This window comes from Colletotrichum lupini, chromosome 9 (genome assembly GCF_023278565.1).
Source record: "Colletotrichum lupini chromosome 9, complete sequence".
NCBI classification, from domain to species: Eukaryota; Fungi; Ascomycota; class Sordariomycetes; order Glomerellales; family Glomerellaceae; genus Colletotrichum; species Colletotrichum lupini.
Genome location: NC_064682.1, coordinates 4190529 through 4212706, shown reverse-complemented (window position 1 = coordinate 4212706; position 22178 = coordinate 4190529). Strand labels below are relative to the sequence as shown.

Below are 22178 nucleotides of genomic sequence, written 5' to 3'. Positions count from 1 at the left end.
GCCTTACACAAAACCAAGCCCTCTTCAGCTAGCAGGTTTGTCCATGAGTAGATCATTTCTCCAAGAAGGTCACGGACACGAGATTTCATTTGCAAATATGATAGAAGCCTTGGAAAAAATAAATGAGAAAAAAAGAGTTCACCCCCCCGGTGTTGAATTGGGGGCTACATCTCTCGGTGCTCATGCTGGGATTAATTGGTGCTCGTGCTGGGATTCGAACTCGTATGCGCTGAGCCTGTCGTCGAGTAGGCTGGTTGGCGAATTGATTGTTGACCATAAACCACTCCACCACCCAGCCAGTTTGACCTGACCCGTCGACCTAGACGGGCGCCTGCTGGCTGGTGACAGGAACGAAATTGAAGGGGGGTATATACCCTTCTCGTGTATTCAGATGGAAGGTGAAGCATCACGTGCGGAAAGCACAACTGAGACCGCCTTCCCTTCGAGGTTGAAGTCTGATAAGCCATACCTTAGCTGCATAATATCCTGTTCTGTTTAGCACTGCAAGTTTCCCTTCGCCAAAGCAGTTGCCCTGCAGCTTACATGACAAGATAAGGGATCTAAACTCGGGCATGAAGACATGAAACAACAGACTGGTCAGAAGAAGAATGGGATAGGGCCGGAACTGCCTTCAAAAGTTATCATATCACGATGCCCTCGGGGTATCAGCCGTGATCTGTACATGGCGATCTCCGAGCTTATATTCCGTTGTTATACCGCTTTGGTTTATGTGTTTACTTTAGAAAACTGGCGATCCAAGAGACTCAAATGTGGGAGAAGTTCATAGATGATTGCTTAAACTCCCAGCAGGAAGACCTCGACAGCAATTTGGGAAGTTCATGCGGGGGCTAACGGATGTGAGGCGTAGTTAAACGCCTGAACAGCATCCGACACCACATACAACTGACGATGCTGTTAAAGATGGAGCCTCTCAGTAGCATCCTACACCTTGCACCGCCGCGAACTTTGATGCGTTGGCGAATTGAATCTTCGGGTTAACAGCTAAATTCGAGCTCTTCTGAGTAGCTCACCTGATTGTCAAGGCCTACGTATTCACGGAAGGTAAGTTAAGTGGAGTTTAAAATCAGTCACTTGAGGAAGTGCTTTTCCAAGCGCCCAGAAGAGACCCAGTGACACCTTCCTCGAGCCCGTATTGACAGACCAGCTTGCTGTCCCGGCAACCATCCAATGTCACGGCTTCACCTTTACACCCTGAATATACAAACACCTGTATTCATTCAGTCTCTGGTATCACGTGCTTTTCCCTTTCCAAATTCTTTTTCAATAAATCATCTTGGAGTAGGAGTAACCGGACCTGTTCCTTCCTAAGGAAGGCACTGTTTTTGCCGTTGACTTCCTTCCCCCAGGAAAGGAGAGGCCTTCTTTTCTTCCCTATCACACACCGCATCGAGTCTCTCCTTTCTCTTTTCAACATCTCCAACTAGGGAGACTCATCGACGCATTTCGGTCTTCCATCGATATTCCTCCCACAAAAGAAAGCAGCTGCACGTTGGAAGAAGTCTACTTCAGGTACAAGACTCCTTCATGATGCTGCTGACAGGCCAAGCTAACATCTTTCCGCGTCAGAGACAGAACGGAATCCCTCATACTTTCCCGTCGTCAGGCTTTCTACCCTATAGCATTCACTATTCACCTCCCACTCAGCAGTTTCTGCTACGCGTCGTGATCCCACGGACACATTGTCGCCGGCTTCCAGAGACTTTGTTCATGGTTTCCCTGTCAGTGCCTACTACTACCTCCGATAGGCAAAGGATTGAAGCTCACGATTGAACAGCCTACAATAAGACAATGCCGGGAATCTCTGATATACCCGTAGAGGTCTTTGAACAGATCTGTTCTCAACTCCGATGCAATGATGACGAACTTGACGAAAAGGAGTGGATCGCATGCCAGAGCACCCTTCTAAGCATCTGCAGAGTGTTAAAGGCCTTCTACAAGCTCGCGAAACCTTACCTGTATCGCCAAATCTTCCTTGTTACAGACAACCACAGCGGCACAAAGTTCTTCTCCCTCGTCCGGGCGCTGGTCTCTCAGCCCACCCTCTCCCAGCAGGTCCAAAGTCTGCGCATATCTCATGCTCAAACATCCTATCGTGATTACAGGAACGATCGCGACTACGAAGAATACTGCACGCCTTGCAGTATTGAAAACTGGGACTTCCTCACCAACGCTGTCAAAGATCGAATGCCTTGGTACATTTTCAGCCGTCAAGATCCGATTTGGGAAAACACCAACGTAACCGTCAAGGAGATCAGGTGTCGCGACAAAGAGATGAATTGTTTGATGAAAATCCTTGTCTTCATGCATTTGCCCAATTTGAGCACGTTGCATGTCTCTATCCGGGTTTCAGAAGCCAGCCCCGAGTACGCAAATGGGTCTTACATCGGTTGGCACATTCCAGAGCATTTGCAGCAGGTGAAGGAACTGTACATCTACGGAGAAGACGCCCAGACGCCGTTTCTGCTCTCCGGATGTCTGTTTTGGCATATGTACTTGCCCTCGACGGTTACGGATATATGCCTCAGGAACTGCAAACTACTGCTGGCTGATGATGCTAGCGGCTCTTTCTACCCGAGGACGTGGAACATCAAGAAGGTTTCCTTGATCGACTGCACAATGACACCAGACGTCTTGTCTGAGTTGACAAACGACGTCTTTCCATTGGAAGAGTTCGAGTACGTCGTGAACTCAAAGTTCGAGGACAAGATCGCCCTCGTCACTGCTGCTGAGACTATCGATCGCCTGAAGTCGTATTCCGCATCTCTCGTCGACCTTCGACTTCGGTTCCGACTCTCTGACGGAAGGCCGATCCGCGAGGACGAAGAGCCCTACAAGCCCTCGGACTTCTGTGACTTCAAGAAGCTCAAAACCCTCGTTGTTCACCTTGCGGACTTTGGATTCCACGACAATCCCAATTCGACTGTTCCGGATGTCAGCACTCTGGGATTCCCCAAGAGCATTCAGGATCTCAGAGTCAACGAGGTTCTTTGAGATGGCCTATAATGCACTGATGATGCGGGGATTGAGTGGAACTTGGGAGCAAAAAGGAGTGGACAGGTTAATGGGTGATACGGATTTGCTTTGGGCCATTCTTTGATCATGCCTCTGGATCGGCTTTGTCCATAATAATATCCGGGCTTGGCAGATCTGGGGCTGGACGGGAAGCAAAAGAACGGTCCGAAGCGCGCTACGCACTTCGCAGCACATTGTGAACAAGGGATGGGGCAGATACGAAAGCAGTCGACTTGGTCTTCGGAACCTAGAGTCTAATACTTCTCAGCTAGCCGCACCATCACCTTGAGTCAAACTCGAAGATCCACAGCTCGATGTGAACATGAAGTGATACCATGTTTTCCTCATTTGAAGCCTGTTGATTATACTTGCTTGGCGTACCAGCAAGGTGTGACTCTGACAGTCCTTGATTGATTTGAGGCACAACCTTTTCAGAAGGACACAGTCTCCACGCGTCCCATGAGTGCTTTCACTGGCAGCATTGTATGATATATTATCGTCGACAATTCGAGTCTCAGTGACAGACGTGTCTTTGTGAGACAAAGGAGTGCATGGCATCCGGATACCTTTTGCTCTGGTACAGCCTAATGAAATCACAGAGAAGTTTGTTGCTGGGGCATCTTCATTGAGTGTATTCAAAACCAGTCGTAATCCTCCTTGTTATGAGAGTAAACCTCAAATATACATTAATTCCATGCAAGATCAGGCTTCAAATAGGCACAGCTATTCTGGGTAGCATTTCCGCCCACAGTTTCATTGCGTTTGAAAGGGCAGTGTGATGCGTCTTGCTTGGCGTAAAAAGGCTGTTGGAGATTTATCATTCCAAAATCCCATGCAGAATTAGTATATGGTCGTCTCGAGGGCTTTGAAGATTTCAAGTCGAGACAGACGGTGTCTGAAGGAGTTGCGAGGAATGCGCTCCAAGCTCTCGCTGAATATAAACGCAATGACCTCGGGAAATCCGAGTAGCAAGTAGGGAGTCATATCTAGCACAATAGTGCGATGTCCAGACAGAATATCATCAAAATCTCATCACGACTCTGCCAAACTCAGTAGTTTAGGTGTAGAGCAATTGGTTGGAAATGCTTCAAACACTTTTGTTGGCAACCGATCAGTGGGATTTCTGGAGGATTAGTCGCAGAAGCTCATCTTGGGACACACTCAATCAAGAATACCTCTCGTGTGGCCTCTCTGGAACCTTAACCGTCCGATTCATCATTGTGTCATGTGGTAGTCTTTGCGAAGACTCCAATCGAAGTTTCTCTGAATAGTAAGAAGGGGACTTCATCTCGTGACGAGGGCACAGAATGCTACGTCACGATCACAGCAAGGGCCTTTCCCTATTCGTTTGAAATGATGATCCGACAACCTGTCACCCTTTCACTCTTTGGGGCTCGGCCGGCGGGTTTGAACAATGACCAATGCCAAGGTAGTGATTCGTCAGAGATGCAATGATTTTTTGTTGGATTATATTGGGTGCCAGAGGCAATATAGCCGGGAAACCGTTATTGATCAGTCTGAAGGTTTTCTTGGGCTAGACTGTGCGGCCTCAGAACAAGCACCAGGGAAATGCCATGGGGAAATGCTCCAGGTGGAATCCTTACAGCAGGCTCTCTCCGAAGCCAGCTAGATAGATTTCGGCAAATTATAGGGCTGATCGAACGAGCTTATCGTTTACTTTCTACGGACCGCTCCGTACGTGGAGTGCTCCATCACCTGTAAAAGGCGGCGCGCGGGTTCCGTCAAGGCCCCGGCTGCGGCGGGAGCTATGATCTACTTGCCCAGACGGGAGAGGCCGGGTAAATGGAGGCTATAAGTGCTCGGTAGCTCTGCGAAATGATTCGATGATTCGATCTATTGGCGTTTGTAAAACGGTCATCGTTTTAAAGACGATGTTTATTGGTCGTTGGCGCAGCCCATTGGTACTGTATGTAGTTCATCCCACCGGTGAAGTTTTAAATGGGCATGAGCTGAACTTTCTTTGGGTTTCTGTATGAGCTGAGTTTGTTCCGTTTCAATTCGAGGAAAGTCAATTTGGTGTAGTAAACAACAGGTTAAACCCTCGGCCGACTGGACGTCCGGTGTAGCACGATTCATACCGGCCTGCCGGCGGCCTTTAATGGCGCGTTATATGAGTCTCCGGAAAGTATTCGAGGCGATCTAGACTTTCGAGATCACCTAGATAATGAACCACCTCCGCTGGACCGGCGACAGCAGATATATAGACTTGTTCAGGGTGCTGGTAGGTACTAACCATTCTTTGTGACGCTTTGCTGGTCATTCGTTCAAATTAATACCTGACGCTTGAATACAATCACTTTTCATCTCCAGTCAAAGTCAAGATGTACAGCTCGGCATTGATCCTGGTCCTGTCCGTAACAGGCAGCCTAGCCTCCGTGCTACCCCGAGCGGAGGACCCGTCCTTCAAATTCCAAATGGCCCCCGACAAGGCCAGCCGATCACCTTGCCCGGTCCTTAACGCTCTTGCCAACCACGGCTACCTGCCACGAGATGGCATGAATATTACCATGGATCAGCTCAAGTTCGCTTTCAGCAAAGCGCTCAATATCGACGAGAAGGTCACGGTGTCACTTAGTACACCCGCTCTTACGACTTCGACCACGGGAAACGCGAGCACCGTCAACCTGGCGGACATGGTTAAGCACAACGTCATCGAGCACGACGGAAGCTTGTCTAGAGCAGATCAGGCCGTTACAGGTAACGCCAACAAGTTCGACGCTACGGTCTGGAACCCAGTCAAGGCCCAATTCACCGGTCCGACGATCGACATAAAGACAATGGCAAAGGCCCGGAGCATCAGGATTAGCGCTGCCATGGCGGAGAACCCCCAGTTTAACCTTACGCAGGCTCAAGTCAAGACTTCCTTTGCCGAGTCTGCTTTCATCCTGGGCGTCATGGCGGGTGACTTCAAGGCTCCGATGGCCCCGACACAGTTTATGAACATTGTTGGTATCCCTATTACAGGGTATTTAGTTCGAACCGTAGTTAACGAAGAGATTAATTAAACTATATAAATATCTACGTAGTAGGTATAAAAAGGAGGTTCTAACCGTAAGTTAGGCTAGCTATAATAATCGTAAATAGGGCCCCTAATTAGCCCCTATGCAGTCGGCTATATACCGCAGTCGAATTAGACTTCTAATCCGATACTAACTTTCTCTTTTTTTTATTAATTTAACTACTACGGTTAGAAATATAATTCGACCTCGGGCCCGTTTACTAAGTCGTCTCCTTTTCCCCCTTTTCTTTACTCTTTTTATATAACCTATCCCTCTATTCGTACGGTAACTTTTTTATTATTTACGAATTACTCTAATCCCTTATTTAGTACTACTTTTATAAAAGTATTTATAAGGTTATTTTTATTATTAATCTAACGGATCTCGAGTATCTCGCGCCTTTCGTACGATTACCTAAGGGCTATAATATTAATTATAAGCCTCTTTTCCTTTATCGTTCCTAATTTAATAAGGCATTCGTATAGCGAATAAGAATCTATATAAATAACCGTTAGAATAAGTAAAAAGCTAATTCGATCGGTAATCTTCTTTAGCGTTATTAAAATTACATAAGAGAGGTTAATACCGTTAATTATATTATAAACCTCTAATACTAATACACTTCTTATTACCCGCTTACTTTTAGTTAATAAGTAGTAAATTATATTACCGTATATAGTAAATTCGCTCTCGCCTATACTCTCGTTAACTAGGATAATAATATACCCTAATTACGAAGTAAGGTCGTTATTATTTATAAATAACCTATTAACGAAAACGTAGAGCTTATTAGTCATAAGGTCGATTAGGTAGTAAACGAGACCTCGATCGAGATTTATCTATTACTACTTAAACTACTTATTAAGTACCTCGACGTTTCGTTCGGTTAGATCTATAGCTTATACTACTCTAGCGTAGTTAAAAGTCGCCTCGGATTAATAAATACTCGTAATATATACCCCTTACGTAAGCTTAGCTTTATATTACTTCTTAATATTAATTACGTTCGGATTAATAAGGTTAATCTTCTCGCCCTACCCCTTTTATTAAAAAATAACGGTTTCCCCTTCGATTATAAAAATCCCGCTATTAAATACTAGGGGGGTATTTATTATAAGGACCTCTTTTAGCTTCGCTACGAAGCCCGCTTTTTAGAACTCCTTATCCTCTTTTTTTATAAAGTTAATATTAAATAGGCCTAATATATCGTCGGTCTATATTCTAACGATTTTAAATTAGTTACTTTTATACTCCGTAACTAGTAGGCACGGGTCGTACGTAGAGGTAACTATTAATAGTTAATTAATATAAAAATCGTAGTAAGTAGCCTATTAATAGGTGCCCGATTCTGCGAGCCTATATAGTAGCTTAAGCACTTTAATAATCGTGCCTTCTAGGTACTTACTAGCTATTTCCTTCGGTAGATAGGCCAGGATTTTCCTTATAAGCCCTGTGGCCGATTAGGTATAGGCCTAGGTAATATTACGGCTCTAAATCTCGTATCCCTTCTTTCGTAGCGATATTATTAGTACTATTATTAATCGTTAGCTATATCGCTATATAGTAGGCGATTATATAAATAGCGTTACCTTTTCGATATTACCGTACCCCTAAATTACGTATTTAGACTTCTCGTACGGCTAGGGTATTCCTTTCTCTTTAATCTTACGAACTATTCGTAATTTAAATATGCGGAGGTTTATATGTTTTTCTAGGTCGTATAGGATAAATTAATAGACCCCTCGATTACAAAAAGTATTTACTTCGATAAGATCCGATCCCTTATACGGTTTTTTAATAATTATAATTACGCCTTCTTTACGTAGTTTAACCGCTAGCTTAAAATCGGCTTTTTTTTTTACTATATAAAAAGTATTAATTACCTCGTCGCTAGTAATAAATTGCCGCGTTAGGGCTTGCCGTCGTAGTTTTCTACGACGTCTTACTAGTAGTATTAGTGCCCTTTTAATAATTTCCTCTTTTTCGTCGTCTATTAGTACTACTATAACGATTTCGTTAAGGATAATTTCCTATGCTTCTACCGCGGGTTATATAGTTTCCCCTAGCTCTTTTTCTTTTTATAAGTTAGAAATTACCTCGTTAGGATCTATATAGTACGGTCTAACTACTATAATTAATACTTCGAGTAGCTAGTCGCGATCTCTTATAACTATATAAGAGCGCTCGTGAACGGAAATTAACTTATATAGCCTAGCCTATTATTAAGTAATTTCGCGCTATATTCGTATATCCGAATTTAGTAATATATTTAAATTATCCCTTATGTTAGGCCTATTATACGTAGTAATTACCTCGTTAACTTACCTTTTTACGCTTACCTCGCGTAGTGCCCGTATTACTTTTTTAATTACTCGGGCTCGTTAGCTTATGCCTAGCGACGGTAGTAAGGCTAAGGTTGTTTTTAAATATGCTCTAAATACTAATAGCGTTAGTATAAGTCCGTTAGGCCTTATAGTATTATTATAATATTTAAGTACTATTTAGAGGCATTCGTTATCGGTAGAATCCGGATTTTCTTTTTTAATAATTTTAAACGCCCTTTTTAATTACTAGTATGCCCTCTCTACCTTTTTAATACTATAGTACGCTTTAATAAGTACGACTTTTAGCTAGATACCGTAGGCCGTTATATTATCCCTAAATTCTACCGACTTAAAGCTAGTACTAGCGTCGGTTCTAATACCGTCTAGCGGTCCCTAGTATATATCGATCTAGCTTTTTCGTAAGGCTGCCTATACTATCTTTATTTATAAATCCTAGAGGAATTACCCTACTTAGAAAGATATAAATACGTCGATTATATATAGTACTAGCCGACTATTTAAATAAAAAATATCGATAACTATTTCCTAGTTAAAGTTAAGCTTATTACGTAATTTAAACTTAAATCTACGTAGGCTCTGCGTATTTATTTAGTATTAATAATATACTTTCGTTAACTACTCTAACGCCCCTATTTCGATATTATTATTATTTAATTACTTTAGGAGGTTATATAGCCTCGTAACTAACGGGTACCCGAATCTCTAGTATAGTCTTCTAAGCTTACTTTTTATTAAGTAATTAATTAACTTCGTATTATTAATAAGCTTTATAAACGCATACCCCTATTATCGTTCGACTATCTCGAAGTGCTTATTACTAAAGATTCTATTCCTCGTATTATCGAATATAATACCTAGTTAATCTATGTTTTTTAGATATAAAAGAAATGGGGTATTAACGGGTAAAATATAGAAAGTTATCGTTCCGAAGTGCGTCTCTACTTTTATTATACCTAGGGCGATAATTTCCTTACCTAGGCCGAAACTAATCCTTATAATACCTGCTATTAACGTATTAAGCGTTACTAATACGATCTTTTATAGCGCTTAGAATTACCCTTTTCCTCTAGTTAACTATTACGATGCCCTAGTATTTAGGATAATCCTATAGAAATTATCTAAGCCGTACCTTTCGCTCGTATAGAATACTTATACAAGCTTAGTATTTAAGGGATCTAAGTAGTATAAAAAGGACCCCTCTAGCTACCCCTAAATTTGCTTAATATTATGTTCCTTTTTTTTAAATATTAAAAAAAATAGCGTCTTCTCCTTAATTATTAAGAGAATAAGCTTTAGCCTTATTAAATTCGCCCTTTTAGCCGCCTCCGTATCCGTCGTCTAAAGGACCTTCCCTTACTATTTATAAATAAAAGCCTACTTATTAAAAGCTTCTACTACCCTCTATTCGTTTAGTTTTATATATCCTCCGGAGGCTAACGGGGCAAAAAAAGAGTAATTAATATCGTTAATTTCGTTATAATCTAATTCGTTAATATAAGGGGTAAGATCTTCCTTATCTTCCGAATCTCTTATAGGGGGTATATATTTTAGGCCGCTACTTTAACTACCGTCACTAGGTTCCGTACCCCCGGATCTGCCCTTATATATAATAAAGAATTAGTTAAACCGACGAGGGCTAGTTTTACTATCTACTACCCTCGACTTTCTATATTATTCGTATAATTTAATACGCTCTTCCTCGGAGTAATTACTTAACTAATATCTATCCTTTTTATAAATATAGTATTACCTCTTTTATTACCCTGCTTATAAGTTAAATCTCTACCTATTTAATAAATCTAGGCCTCCTTACTAATAATTACCGTATCTAGCCTCTTTTCCTTTCTTATTATACGTTCGATCGACCTAATATTATTAATAAGGGCCGTCGTATACTTAGAAGTAGGTTTAGTACGGTATTCTTACCTTAATATTAAAGCTAGATCTTAGCTTCGAGCAGAGCGTCTCGTAGTCTTCGGGTACTTAGTATAGGATAATCTTTACTTTTAATATACGCTAAATTATAGTATAAAAATATCCGACTTTCCGCTCGTTTATCCTCTTATTTAGCTAGGTTTTCGCTAGCTTATCGATTTAATTAATAAGCTCTTTAAGGATCTCTACTCGCAATTTACCCTCTATTATCCTAGCTATAAATATAAAAACAATCGCCCGTAGCTTAGATAAGAGCTCTAGGTTCTTATTATAAGTTTTAAAGTAGCTTTAGATTACGTTAATTATACTAAAAAAGTCGTTTTAATCGAGATTACGTACTACTTCGTAATAATAATTAGAGGCTTTGCTTACGAGTACGATATTAATTACCGAATAGTACTAGTGTTCCTTAATTCCGACTTTTTTATAATAATTATAAAATATCGTTAGGGTTTCTTATAAAACCTTATACTTCCCTCTAGAATATAATTTCTCTTTTAAAAAGATCTTTTTAAGGTCTATAAATTACCTCGTATTTACTACTAGATTTTTAATATCTATATACGAACCCTGCGTCGCTACGTACTATTAGTAACTTCGGGTCGTTTACCTCCTTTTTTATTAGCTAATTAGCGCCGAATTTCGTATTAATAGTAGTAACGAGTTATAGATCGAAATAAGCAAAATTATTAATTATCGTACTTCTAGTACTATATTTTGCCCCGGTACATCCTTTTATAATAATAGATTTCCGTTAGTAATTATAGGGAGGAAATCTAGGTCGTTTACCCTTTTTCTAAATTCGTTAAAGCGATTATACGCTCTATCGACCTATACTTAGTTCTATAATACGAATTCCTCTTCTATAATTATTATTATTAGTATTTCGTATAGCTCTCGTAATTATAATTATACTAGTAATACCCCTCGCCTGTAAAAGAATTTATTAACTACTTTCGCAATTCCTAAGCTTGCGCTCGTAAACTATTCGTCTAGCTAGTAGCTAAGGTCGTTTATAATCTCGTAAAATAGGGGTTACCCCTATAGCCCCTTTTTTTTATAAACCTTAGTTAAATAGATTAATACCGCGTTAATTTACTTATTATTAAGCTAATCCGCAATTCTATATATTTACGTCCCCTAATAGTCCGGGTTAATATTTACCTACTTATAAGGGATTAGGATTCTATTTAGGATCGGGTTTCGTCCTCTTCTTCTTTACCTTAACTTACTAAGGGGCTTGCTCTAGCTTATACCCATATTAGTAGTCGCTAATATATTTAATCTTAATAGGGATATATTTAATCTGCGCGCGGGTTATAGTAAATCCGTGCTTTTACTACCTAACGAATTTATTAGGGTCTAGGAGATTCCCGCTTCCTCTTGCCGTCTCGCTACTACTCTCGTTTTTATTATTTCTAGCGATTATTATTACCTTTTTAAATCGCTAGCTATCGTACCTACTAGGATCCTCCTTTTTGTTTAATAAAAAAAGGTAGGTTTTAGTAGTTCTTTTTAATAATAGTAGCGGTAAACGTTTATATTATTATAAGAAGATATAGTAATTAGTCTCGGGATCTTTACTAGTTACCGATTTCCGCTATCCCGTATATTTCTAACCTCTTAAGCCTCGTACTCTCTATAATCTCTAAATAGCTTCCTTAGTTAATTTCTAATCGCGGGCCGGCTATAGAAAAGTTATTTAATAAAAAAGCTACTTAGGGCGACGGTAAAAGGCTAGTTATTTAAGCGGTTCCGTTAATTAACGTAATTTAACGTAATAAACGTCGACCTCTCGTAAGTAATAAAGGGCTATAATTACTTAATTCTATGCGGCATTTAAGAATCGCCTCTTTTTTTATCTATTTTTATAAGGTTAATTAGTACGAATCTCCTATCCCGTACGGTATTAAGAAGTCGTCTTTTTTACGTAACGAGATGCCTTACCGATTTATAATAGTAGAGTTTAATTACTAATTAATATTAATATCCTTATTATAGGGTAGTTAGTTCGAACCGTAGTTAATAAAGAGATTAATTAAACTATATAAATATCTATATAGTAGGTATAAAAAGGAGGTTCTAACCGTAGGTTAGGCTAGCTACGATAATTATAAATAGGGCCCCTAATTGGCCCCTGCGCAGTCGGCTATATGCCGCGGTCGAATTGGACTTCTAATCCGACAAACATCATCTTTAAGCAGGAGCGATTCCCGTTCAACGAGGGGTTCAAGACATCGGCAACCAAGGTTACTGGAGATCAAGTTGATGCATTGAGTGCGGCAATCATGAAGGCCACGATATGAAGGTACGGTGAGGGGGCTACACAGGGAGAAGACATCTCCTCATATTCTTTGATGCATGTCGATATGCGCAGCCGACTCCTGAAGCCGCTCATTTATCCTGGAGAGACTCAGCTAGATATCACATCTACTTAAGGAAATCAGAATTCGAGGCTTGTTCTCGTGGAACAATCTAAACATTGCACGTGCCTTGAGTAGCGGAGTCTACCTTACTTACCTTGGATAATGTTATAGGCGGTCAACAAGATAGGTAGACTGGACGTAATTATCATTCCCCGTGATTCGTCATCTGGCAAACCCTAGACTTTCTAGAAAGATAGAAAAACGAAGAAACAGAATTCAACCTGAAATCGCATTTCGTACATATAACGCAAATTACTTGACTGGTCATACCTTAAACGTGCTTCATGTCACTGACACTCACCCCACAGCTTTAATGTTCTGCGAACATTCCCCGAGACTATAAAGAGTAATTGGAAAAGACTCTCAAGCCACACATACAGCGCTGTTTGCAACTCCCTTGACGGCCACATCGGGCTTCCCGTGAGGAGCGAAGCCAGATACCAGTCCTGTGACCGAGTCTCTGTTTACGTCACCGCCCACGGCAACGCCTTTCTTACTGACCCTTATTCTTCTGAGGCTTCTGACAACCTTTCCGTAGTTGCCGAAGAATTGGTGGGCTCTTGTGTCCTGTCCTGTGACTATTCCATGCCCAAGAGTCACTGCCCAGGCACCCGCGACGCTGATCGCATGAGCTTCCGAGTCCCGGCCCGGCTGAAGCAGGACCGAGTAGATGCAGCCGGTATACCTAACAGGCCGATCCGCCACATTTGCCGGGAAAGTCCAGGTCTTGCCACCATCAAGAGATAGAGGATGCCATGGGGTGACGACGAGCTCGCCAACACGACACATAATCTCCCTCTGCACGGGTGTCTTGAGAACAGCGACGACCCGGCGCGGACCGGACGGCGTCTGCACCGCTACTCCTCTTCGAAGAGCCTTGATAGGAACCGTTCGGCCTGAGGCGAGGCGCACAGGTGTCGAGGAGATAAAGCATACACCGGAGGAGCTATTGTAGGAGCTCATGTGTACTCGTCCGCGGTGGGTAGCCGTGTGCTGGTTGGAGGGTTTGGGTGGAGGAATGCTGTCGAAGGCGTGATCCAACTTATTCCTGCATGCGATGAAGAGAGGGCTGTCGACTCCGTACTGAAGGGGGCCAGGGTCTTTGAAAGTATTGCAAATTTGGCGGGTGTGCGAATTCAAGTATGAGGGTATGTAGTGGACGCCCCATTTCTTGTAGTACTCTCGGTTCGTCAAAGCTAGAGAGACTTGTCCCTTTGGCTGCGCACCCTCGAGGTCCTCGATCAAGGACTTGTTGTTCGGATCGGATGGGAAGCGCTTTGCTGGGATGTCTTTGATGAGTGCTTTGAGCTCCTGAATCTTCTCGGGTGAGATACGGGGCAAGGCCTTGTGCTCGCCGTCGGCAGCCATGGGGACGATGGTTGAGAGGAAGGAACAAATCTTGGAGCGAGAGAGGTGGTAGACGAGCTCAGATTCGGGAAGAGTTGTCGGGTTCAGAAGTGATTGTGAGGTGCTTCGTGTATAAGTGTTGCTTGCCATGCGAGAATATCCAATCGAAGCCTTGATAACCGCATGATCTGAGGTGAGTTCCGCCGGTGCATCTACTCGAAGGTAGATGTCCCTCGACTGACCATATTGCAGATTTCCAAGTAAGATCGAGAGCTCATGCTGATCTGGTATGCCGTTCGCCATGTCACCTTCAAGGATCTCTACTTCTTGTTTGTTCACAGACTCGCCCATCGCCTCTTTAAGGGTGAGCAGAGGTGAGTAAGTAAGGCGCAGCGTGGCATTGATGGCGTATGTTGCTTGTAGATTGGCGACAGCATGGACAAATACGGTTCCCTAATCACCACTTGAGTTAGCTATTGCAACCAACGAGCACTGGCAACTCAACACACAATCATTCCGGAATCGGGAATAAAGGCGTAGTTTCCGCCTCCTTCTTCAGCGATCGACTTCAATAGGCCAGATCTCAAGTTGTATCCAAAGCCGAACGTGTGGATCGAGGCTGGTAACCTCCCATCTTTGAGTAGCTTCACCTCTTCGCGCATCTTCGGCACGTATCCTTGGCCAGGGCACCTTCCCGGAAGTTAGCCCCAAAGACTCTTGAGACATACACTGAGAGATACGTATCTGACTCACATCAAGTTCGGCTGCCCATCCGTCAGTACCATCATAGCCGGGACCCTTTCCGTCTTTCCGTCTGGGTCCCTGTTAAACAGGGTGATAGCTTCCATCAAGCCTTTCCACAGATTGGTTGCATCCGTGGGTACCATCTTCCTGATGTTCTTCTTAGCAAGACCCTTGTTCTTCTTGTTCATCGGAATCAACTCCTGAACAATCTTGACTTGGGATGCAAAGGTGACAATACCGAGCCTGTCACCTTCGTCCAGGGTCTCCACGATGGTGAGAGCGGCGTGTCTGACCAAGTCCAATACCGACAAGCCATAGTTCTCCGCCACCTCACCAGGATTAGCCGGAATCGGGGCGTTGGCGCCCATGCTGCCAGAGACGTCGATTACCAGGACAATGTCGCAGGGTACGTGAACTGTTGGCTTCGCGGGCTGTTTAGGGGGAGTGATTTTCGCGAGGATGCCGTCTCTCCCGGCGAAGGCGTGGAGTGACAACGCGACGTCGTCCGAGGTATCGTACTCCGTCATCGTGGCCGTTGGAGTATCACACCTGGACGATTCTGCCTTGGTGTCTTCGGACTTAAGATCTTCGAAGGAAGATTCTGACTTATTGTCGTCATCTTTAACGACGATATTGTCGGTGGTCTGTGAGAGACTTTGGAGAGAAAACTTGGTGACCTAAGAGATACAGTGAGCTACTTGGTTCTTGGAAACTCGAGCGTAAGAGACAACCATTGTGGAATCGTATAAGTCTTGTTGATAGTTGGAATTCAACTTCAAATGTGACAATCACGAGATTGAGCTGAGATGCGAGATTGAATGCAGGTCTTTGGAGTTGCACAATCTACCAGGTGAGATTTGCCCCGAGGTTGTCTACTTTAATACAGAATTGGCCTCATTGCCGAATGACTGGACAGGATCCTTTGAGGGGTCTCCGTACATGCGGTAAGACTCACGCTGACGCCGGACAATGAATTCGGCCTCACTAAGGGGCCTGTTCGATAGTCTTTTGCTTGAACACACGGTATCCAATGATATCTTTCGCCATCTCTCCTCAATATGTCTCCAATAGATATCAGATGGAGTTTAGCTGCCTCTGCCTAAAGACTAAGTGGGAGTAACCCTTCTGTAAAAAGGGGAAATGTATCGCCATACTCAAAAACTATGGGTGTTGAAGGGCAGCGTTCACGTAATAGGCAGCTCAAACAAAGAGGCTGTTCCCAGTTTAGGTGGGGAGTCAGAGGTCCGAAAGCTGGCTGAACCGGCCATTCGGTGCCCGGCCCTCGGACGGGGGCGCAAGGCCTTCTGCAAGGCATTTCGATTATCTCCAGTCTTTGAGGTACACTGTTTGTCGTAGTAATTTACCAGTTGGGGCGGTGTGGGCATGCTTCGCCTCACCTAGGTCGGTGAACCCCTCAAAGGCCTCGGCCATGACTCCCCACCGGGAGCATTCTAGGTGGACCAACATGATAGAGACACATAAAGAGCGCCCTCAATCTCTCTCCCAACGGGCATTTAACACCCCGGATGCACCAAAGTTCCAGCTTCACCCTGAGGCCTGCTTCTTCCTGTGCCATATCTCCAATTCCATTCATCTTAGATCTGAAATATTCTGCCTAGCTTATTCCAGTTGCCCGTAGACGTAGGCTGTGGTGCTTACAGGCGAGTGACTCAGACGCCGCTCTTGTCAGACGCACACGGCCAACGCAGGGCCTCTTTCAGGCTTCAGCTTATCCTCATGGTCTCAACTCAATCCGGCTCACAGACGTTGGAAAGGCCATCTTGACCCTCTGCAGGAAGCCAAAAAATCGAAAAAGGTGGTGAGGTCTCGTCCGGCGTTGAATCTTGACCATCTCAGAAGATCTGGCATTTTCGAACGCTGCGACACAGCGTCCCGTTGCCACATGAGGGGTCCCCAGTCTCCTGTCCCCTTTTTGCTAGGATGGACGACGCAACGACGGGTTATGCCTTGCATCAAAAGAGAATGATTCGCTCCAACTGCCTCCCACTGCCTCCCACTAATAATGACTGCGCCGCACAGCAGCTGGATCCAGCAGAGCGTCTCTGGTGCGTTGCATTGTTCCAAGACGGGGATGGCCGCTGTTCTGGCAGTCTGCGAGGGCAACTCTGTCCCCACAAGGGTCCCTGTCGCGCCGTTTTTAGAGTTTAACGTGCGTTCAACTTTTAGCAGAAACATTTGCGTCATAGCTAAACTTGGGGGAGAGGGCTCAAGTCTCTGGAGAAAGGGGGGATATGCCTAGAAAGGAAGCAAGCTGAGAGGGCCGGTAGACCGAGTTCAGCGCGGCGCTTGGTCACTTTCGGCGATGGGTCACCAACAACTTGAGGGGCCTAAAGTTAGTGCTGGTTCAATGGCATATTCAGGGCACAGGCATATTCAGGGCACATACGCAGGACCGCCGCTGGTTCCTAATCTCAAGCGTGTGTAATGTTTATTGATTCTTCTGACGTAGAAACATGGTAGTAATAGAAGATATCCGCTGTGAGGATGGCATGCATAGAAGATGAGAAAGAAGACGTAGTATCCAGTTGGACACTTTCCCACCCAACCATGTCTGGACGCGCTTTGGCATCGTCATTGGGCTGTGCTAGGACACACGCCTGGCGCCAAGAAGTCCCTTGACCCAGAACGAACTCAAACACACGAGAGAAAATGAAAAGAATATCCAACTTGGGCATGCGTGCAGGACATTCAACTCATCCGATAGCGGGGAGGAAGTGAAGCACGAAAACAGACCGCCGTTGAAAGAAGGAAAATATCGGCGCAATACAACGCAATGACGACCGAGTGTCTTTGATTCGCTTGGCACCCGCCAGTTTTTGGAGGGGATTGGGTCTCGAGCACCGCGAGAATGCCTCATTTTCATGCTTGAACGGGGTTTAGGACGTTTGACAACGGAGGAGCAGATCTGAGAAAAGGCCCCGTATGACGGACATCGCCGGATGGGCTCCTGACCAGCGTTTTGTCGAGCTTGAGTCGTGGGCTGTCTGCCATTCGATTCATCTCCACGGTTTCTTTTCGGTGTGAGCCGACGCAGGCCGCATTGAAAAGACCCATTCTCTTTGTCCTTATATTTGGTCATATTCATGTTGAAAGCAGCCTTGTTTTTGTGGACTCATTTGCCGCTCTATCGAAGACCGTTTTTGGTATTTTTCGCTCGTCTTATTCTTCCCCGGATTGATTGCGAGTTAGGCTCCGTTGTTGTGTTGCTACACACCCCCTTTTCCCGTGTCATGCAGTGTGGCGTTTGCTTGTTGGAACCTTCGCCAAAACTCAGCGCCCGCTTCTGAAGGCTGAAGCAGAGCTACCCCAGGTCATCGAGGAACCTTGCCGTCCGTGGTTCGGTGGCGCGGGAAGTGATGCGACTGCTTGGCCTCCCAGAGGCTGCCATTCTTGCCCCAGGTTTTCCACTTTGACCCCCTTCCCCTAAGCGTCAAGTCTGACCGTTTCGCTTCGACAGATCTCACTTGAGTCGATCTCGCTCATCTTGCGGGGTAGCAGAGAGGCACTTGACATAGCATACCGTCAAGGCCCTCAAGGGGCGGGAAGGCGGTTGGGCAAGAGATGATCATCCTCGTTGGCATACCAAGATCAACGAGATTTTTGTTCATCTTTGGAGCTCGAGCTTGGACGGAATGGAAGCTGGCTGGTCAGGTAGTTGGATCGTCAGAGTGACTGACAAGCTCAAGCATTCGGTCGAGGAGTCAGAACCTCCCACATCATCCTCTTGATTCCCATCGCCGGGATTCGACCCGAGCAGCCCGGCGGCTGTTGGCTGCATCATGGTGTCCCCCCTCCTTTTTCCAAGTTCCCCCTCCATCTTCCATGTCTTCTCTCCACATTGTAATCGCAGGCCTTTCATTAGCTCGGTGTCCATTTCCATTTCCCCAGCATTCGCATAATTATCCTCGTCATCCAATGAACGGGAAGCCCACGATGTCTCGCTCCAACCAACTGCTAGGTGTGCGTTACCCCCCTCGCCCCGGGACCGGACTACAGGTAGTGTACCCTGGGCCGCATCAGGATGCCTGCAGGTCTTCGTGCAGCGCAAGCGACGTGGGGGGGATTGTGTACCCGGAGACGCGCTACAAGAAAGCTTGTGAGACGAACTGCAGAGTACTTTGCTCACTACTTTTATCTCCCGCGCCTCATGCATGCAGATGACAGAATCAGGCATACTATGTAAATACACATTCGCACCCTCCATCTAAAAATCGGATTCTTCAGAGCTACCTAGGCCTGCTAGCTGGCAGCTGTCTGGAGCTTTCTATAGCTGTGCTATCTCTTTTAACGCCACTAGTTCCAAGTCTTGCTACCAGTCAGAACTCTGTTGGGCGTCGTGCCATGCCTCACTTGCACAGCACTTGCAGTCCTGATTATAGCGAAAGAGGGGATGGAAGAATGCAAAGCCAACGAGAGAGTTCGCTAGTAAATGAAGGTCGCGTCAATGTGTGTGCCATCCCACAACCTAGGACAGACAATTTCCTCTGTGCATCTCCAAGCGCTGCGTTTCACCCGCCGAACCCCGGAGCCTGCCGATGGGTAAAAGGATAAGGGCTGGAGAGATTACTCTTGGCGGTAGAAAGTATAAGCTGAATGGGGGCACACGTGTGGTTGACGTCCAAAAGTGTTACTCGATGGCTAAGGGTAAGAGAATCACAGCAATTCCGCCGAAGTCGCATTCTCCCCCTTCCCGTCTTCGCCCAAATTTTATTCCCCCTTGGCGTTCTAGCGCACGTTCCTTACACCTACGTCAGGCCATCTCATCAGTGCTAGGGTGTGTGCGGTCTCCTCGGGTCGTCATTCGCCCGCGAGAAGGAGATGAGAGAGTTGAGAGACACAAGCGCAGCACTGAGCTAGGGCGGCGGCTGGGGAGACACGGGGGGCCTATCCACTGCATCCCTCTCACTCTTTCGGTGTATGAATCCCTTTCTCGCACTTCTATTGAGTTCTCGAGTTGTAATAAGGCCCTGTCAACATTTGAACTAGACCCCGCATTCGACTCGATCGGCATGCCGATTTGCTGGGCCCCAGCCGTGTGTCTGCGCGGGCGGCGGCCAACCCATCTCAGGGTCCAACCAACCATGAACCCGGCATGGCACTTTGCCTTTTCCTTCTCTGTGACGCTTGCTCGCTCAATGTCTGTCCTACCCTGTCTTGGGTTGTCCGATGTTGCCTTACTTTGCCTTGCCTCTCATCCTCGGCCTACTAGATACACCCGGCTGAGCCGTGCACACCACCACTTATACCACTTACCGAACCACAACCATTACGGACAGACAAGGGGTCCAAGGCTCCGAAGAGGGTTGGCTGGGTTGAGGTAGACTTCCGCCGCAAATGAGTGCGGGTTCGAGGGTTGAAGGTGGGCAAGGTGAATGTCTATAAGTGCGAGCCTTTCCTCCTCCTTCTCTGTCTGATTTTCTTCATATCTTCGCTCACAACCATCTCTATTAACAACCAAGAACACAATTCTCAAACAAGCTACATCAGCTCTCAACGCTCACAAACCATCATCAACAACACCAACACCAACAAATAAGTCGCCAACATGCCCGTCGCTCCCTCCTGCTGCAAGTGCGGAAGCATGATCGTCATCAGCAACTCGTGCCCGTCCTGCGGCCACCACGAGTGCCGAACCTGCCTCTAAATGATCAACACTCGAGATGTAGTAACAACGTCGAAAGGATGAATCGAAAAGTCTTCCAGCACGACGGTGTCTACATTCTACCGAGAGAGACTACGAGGCCCAAAGCGAAAAGGGAAAACCTTACACCACGCGCACCCACATCAACCAGGCTGGCAAATGGCCCCCACCACTACCACCCAAGCCGATGAATTCCGAGCTTTCATCCACCAGGCACCTCAAGCTTTTTTACCACAACCTCGCAGCCTTGAGGGTCCAACGAAAATTTTTCGGCGCTACATCAGCAAACGACCTACACGGCCACCCCGTGTGACTCTACTCCCTTGATGGAAAGGTGGCGACAACGAACGGGCTGGCTTTTCTGGCGTCTGGACTTTTTCACATGTTTCAATGACCAATACCCCCCATACCCATGTTTTGATTGTATCAATAGTTTTGTCAGCTGGCGTTGGTGTACAAGAGACGGCGGGTTCCGGAGACGGAATATTCGGAGTAGAGGCTACCATTTCCTTCCTCCCGCCTCTGTGCACAAGGGCACGTGTCTCTGCTCAGTAAAACAACCCAAAATACTTTTATGAAAAAGAATAAAAACATTGAAATTCACAAAATCAGTGCCCTAGAACCATAAGGTGTACACTAGTTGGGACTTCCTGCGCCAAGTTCTGTTCAACGTACCGTTACAGCTAGGCGCGACGATGCCGGGAAAAGTGGCTCTCATACAGCGGTGCTAGCGCCGGGTCTTGGTCTTCGCAAGTCTCCTCCCACACGGAATCACGGACCACAACGGCCCACGGTGGAGGATAAATCGCATGTTGTGGTTACCGAACCACCGTAAAACATCAGCCCATCGTGGAACCCCGTGGCACGTTGCCGCTGCCCGCGTCTAGTCTGGTGCTTGCTACGAGCTCGCTGCGAGCTTCCTGCGAGAGTCTGAATGGGGGTGTACGGAGCATGCACGGAGCCTTCCCCCGTCTAATCAACGTGCATGTGCCCATGTACCGTAGGCTTGCCGAGGTTCTGGTGAATACTACATAATTGGAGATGGGTCTTTATTTAAACGTTGCCATACTAGTGAATGTTGATTTTCTCTCTAGCAAAACTTTCAAGCACTCATATGCTGACATGGACCATTGGTTCAAGCAAAGATCAGGCCCTGTCTAGCCGACGGTGTACTTAACGCCTAGCTGAACTAAGTCTGCTAAACGCGACTATCTTGGAACTTACTGTTGTGAGATGATACCTAGAATATATGGGAGTCATAATAAATTAACTATAAATTGCTTTACTACTTAACATTTGTCTGTAATAAACTTGCTTAAAAAGCGTCTAGTGACCTAGGACTCACTTAAAGTCTGTTGGTATAGCGACACATTTCCCTATCTATAATCTTCTCAACCTGATTTTTGGTTGCTATTGTGTCTTTTATATTAATATCTGACTACATGAATGATTACTTTGATTAGCTACGTGTTGAGGTATCTTTTATAGGTCCAAGTGCTGGGATTGCTGCCGCCCGCCCATTCATATTGCGGAAATGATAGCCCATTAACTCATTTGGCTTGAAAGGCACTCAATGAACATATAAATAAGTATATAGCAAAGTTAATTATTTATAGAAGTGTAGAATCCTCGCGATATCTATTTACCTTAGAATTATTCGATAAGC

The 22178-nt window shown here is 45.2% G+C and overlaps 6 protein-coding genes across 6 annotated transcripts; 3 read left to right on the top strand and 3 right to left on the bottom strand.

The window, feature by feature from the left end:
• Positions 1 to 180: 180 nt before the first annotated feature.
• On the bottom strand, positions 181 to 574 carry CLUP02_17071 (uncharacterized protein; the record flags this gene model as incomplete). Its single annotated transcript, XM_049295986.1, has 2 exons — positions 181 to 331; positions 411 to 574. The coding sequence occupies 2 exons, from the start codon at positions 572 to 574 to the stop codon at positions 181 to 183; spliced, it is 315 nt and encodes a 104-aa protein (XP_049153133.1).
• A 1235-nt stretch (positions 575 to 1809) lies between these two features.
• CLUP02_17070 (uncharacterized protein) lies at positions 1810 to 3012 on the top strand (the record flags this gene model as incomplete). Its single annotated transcript, XM_049295985.1, has 1 exon — positions 1810 to 3012. One exon carries the CDS (start codon positions 1810 to 1812, stop codon positions 3010 to 3012), a length of 1203 nt encoding a protein of 400 aa, XP_049153132.1.
• Positions 3013 to 5375: 2363 nt separating this feature from the next.
• CLUP02_17069 (uncharacterized protein) lies at positions 5376 to 6059 on the top strand (the record flags this gene model as incomplete). The annotated part of the gene is made up of 1 exon (XM_049295984.1): positions 5376 to 6059. The coding sequence occupies one exon, from the start codon at positions 5376 to 5378 to the stop codon at positions 6057 to 6059; it is 684 nt and encodes a 227-aa protein (XP_049153131.1).
• A 7063-nt stretch (positions 6060 to 13122) lies between these two features.
• Positions 13123 to 15584, bottom strand: CLUP02_17068 (von Willebrand factor type A domain-containing protein; the record flags this gene model as incomplete). The annotated part of the gene is made up of 4 exons (XM_049295983.1): positions 13123 to 14559; positions 14616 to 14796; positions 14860 to 15494; positions 15549 to 15584. The coding sequence occupies 4 exons, from the start codon at positions 15582 to 15584 to the stop codon at positions 13123 to 13125; spliced, it is 2289 nt and encodes a 762-aa protein (XP_049153130.1).
• A 1871-nt stretch (positions 15585 to 17455) lies between these two features.
• On the bottom strand, positions 17456 to 18652 carry CLUP02_17067 (uncharacterized protein; the record flags this gene model as incomplete). The annotated part of the gene is made up of 5 exons (XM_049295982.1): positions 17456 to 17968; positions 18086 to 18154; positions 18195 to 18334; positions 18392 to 18510; positions 18549 to 18652. The coding sequence occupies 5 exons, from the start codon at positions 18650 to 18652 to the stop codon at positions 17456 to 17458; spliced, it is 945 nt and encodes a 314-aa protein (XP_049153129.1).
• A 152-nt stretch (positions 18653 to 18804) lies between these two features.
• On the top strand, positions 18805 to 21547 carry CLUP02_17066 (uncharacterized protein; the record flags this gene model as incomplete). Its single annotated transcript, XM_049295981.1, has 11 exons — positions 18805 to 18967; positions 19239 to 19288; positions 19346 to 19410; positions 19497 to 19620; positions 19729 to 19786; positions 19858 to 20188; positions 20331 to 20496; positions 20553 to 20821; positions 20973 to 21063; positions 21153 to 21305; positions 21356 to 21547. 11 exons carry the CDS (start codon positions 18805 to 18807, stop codon positions 21545 to 21547), a joined length of 1662 nt encoding a protein of 553 aa, XP_049153128.1.
• Positions 21548 to 22178: the final 631 nt, after the last annotated feature.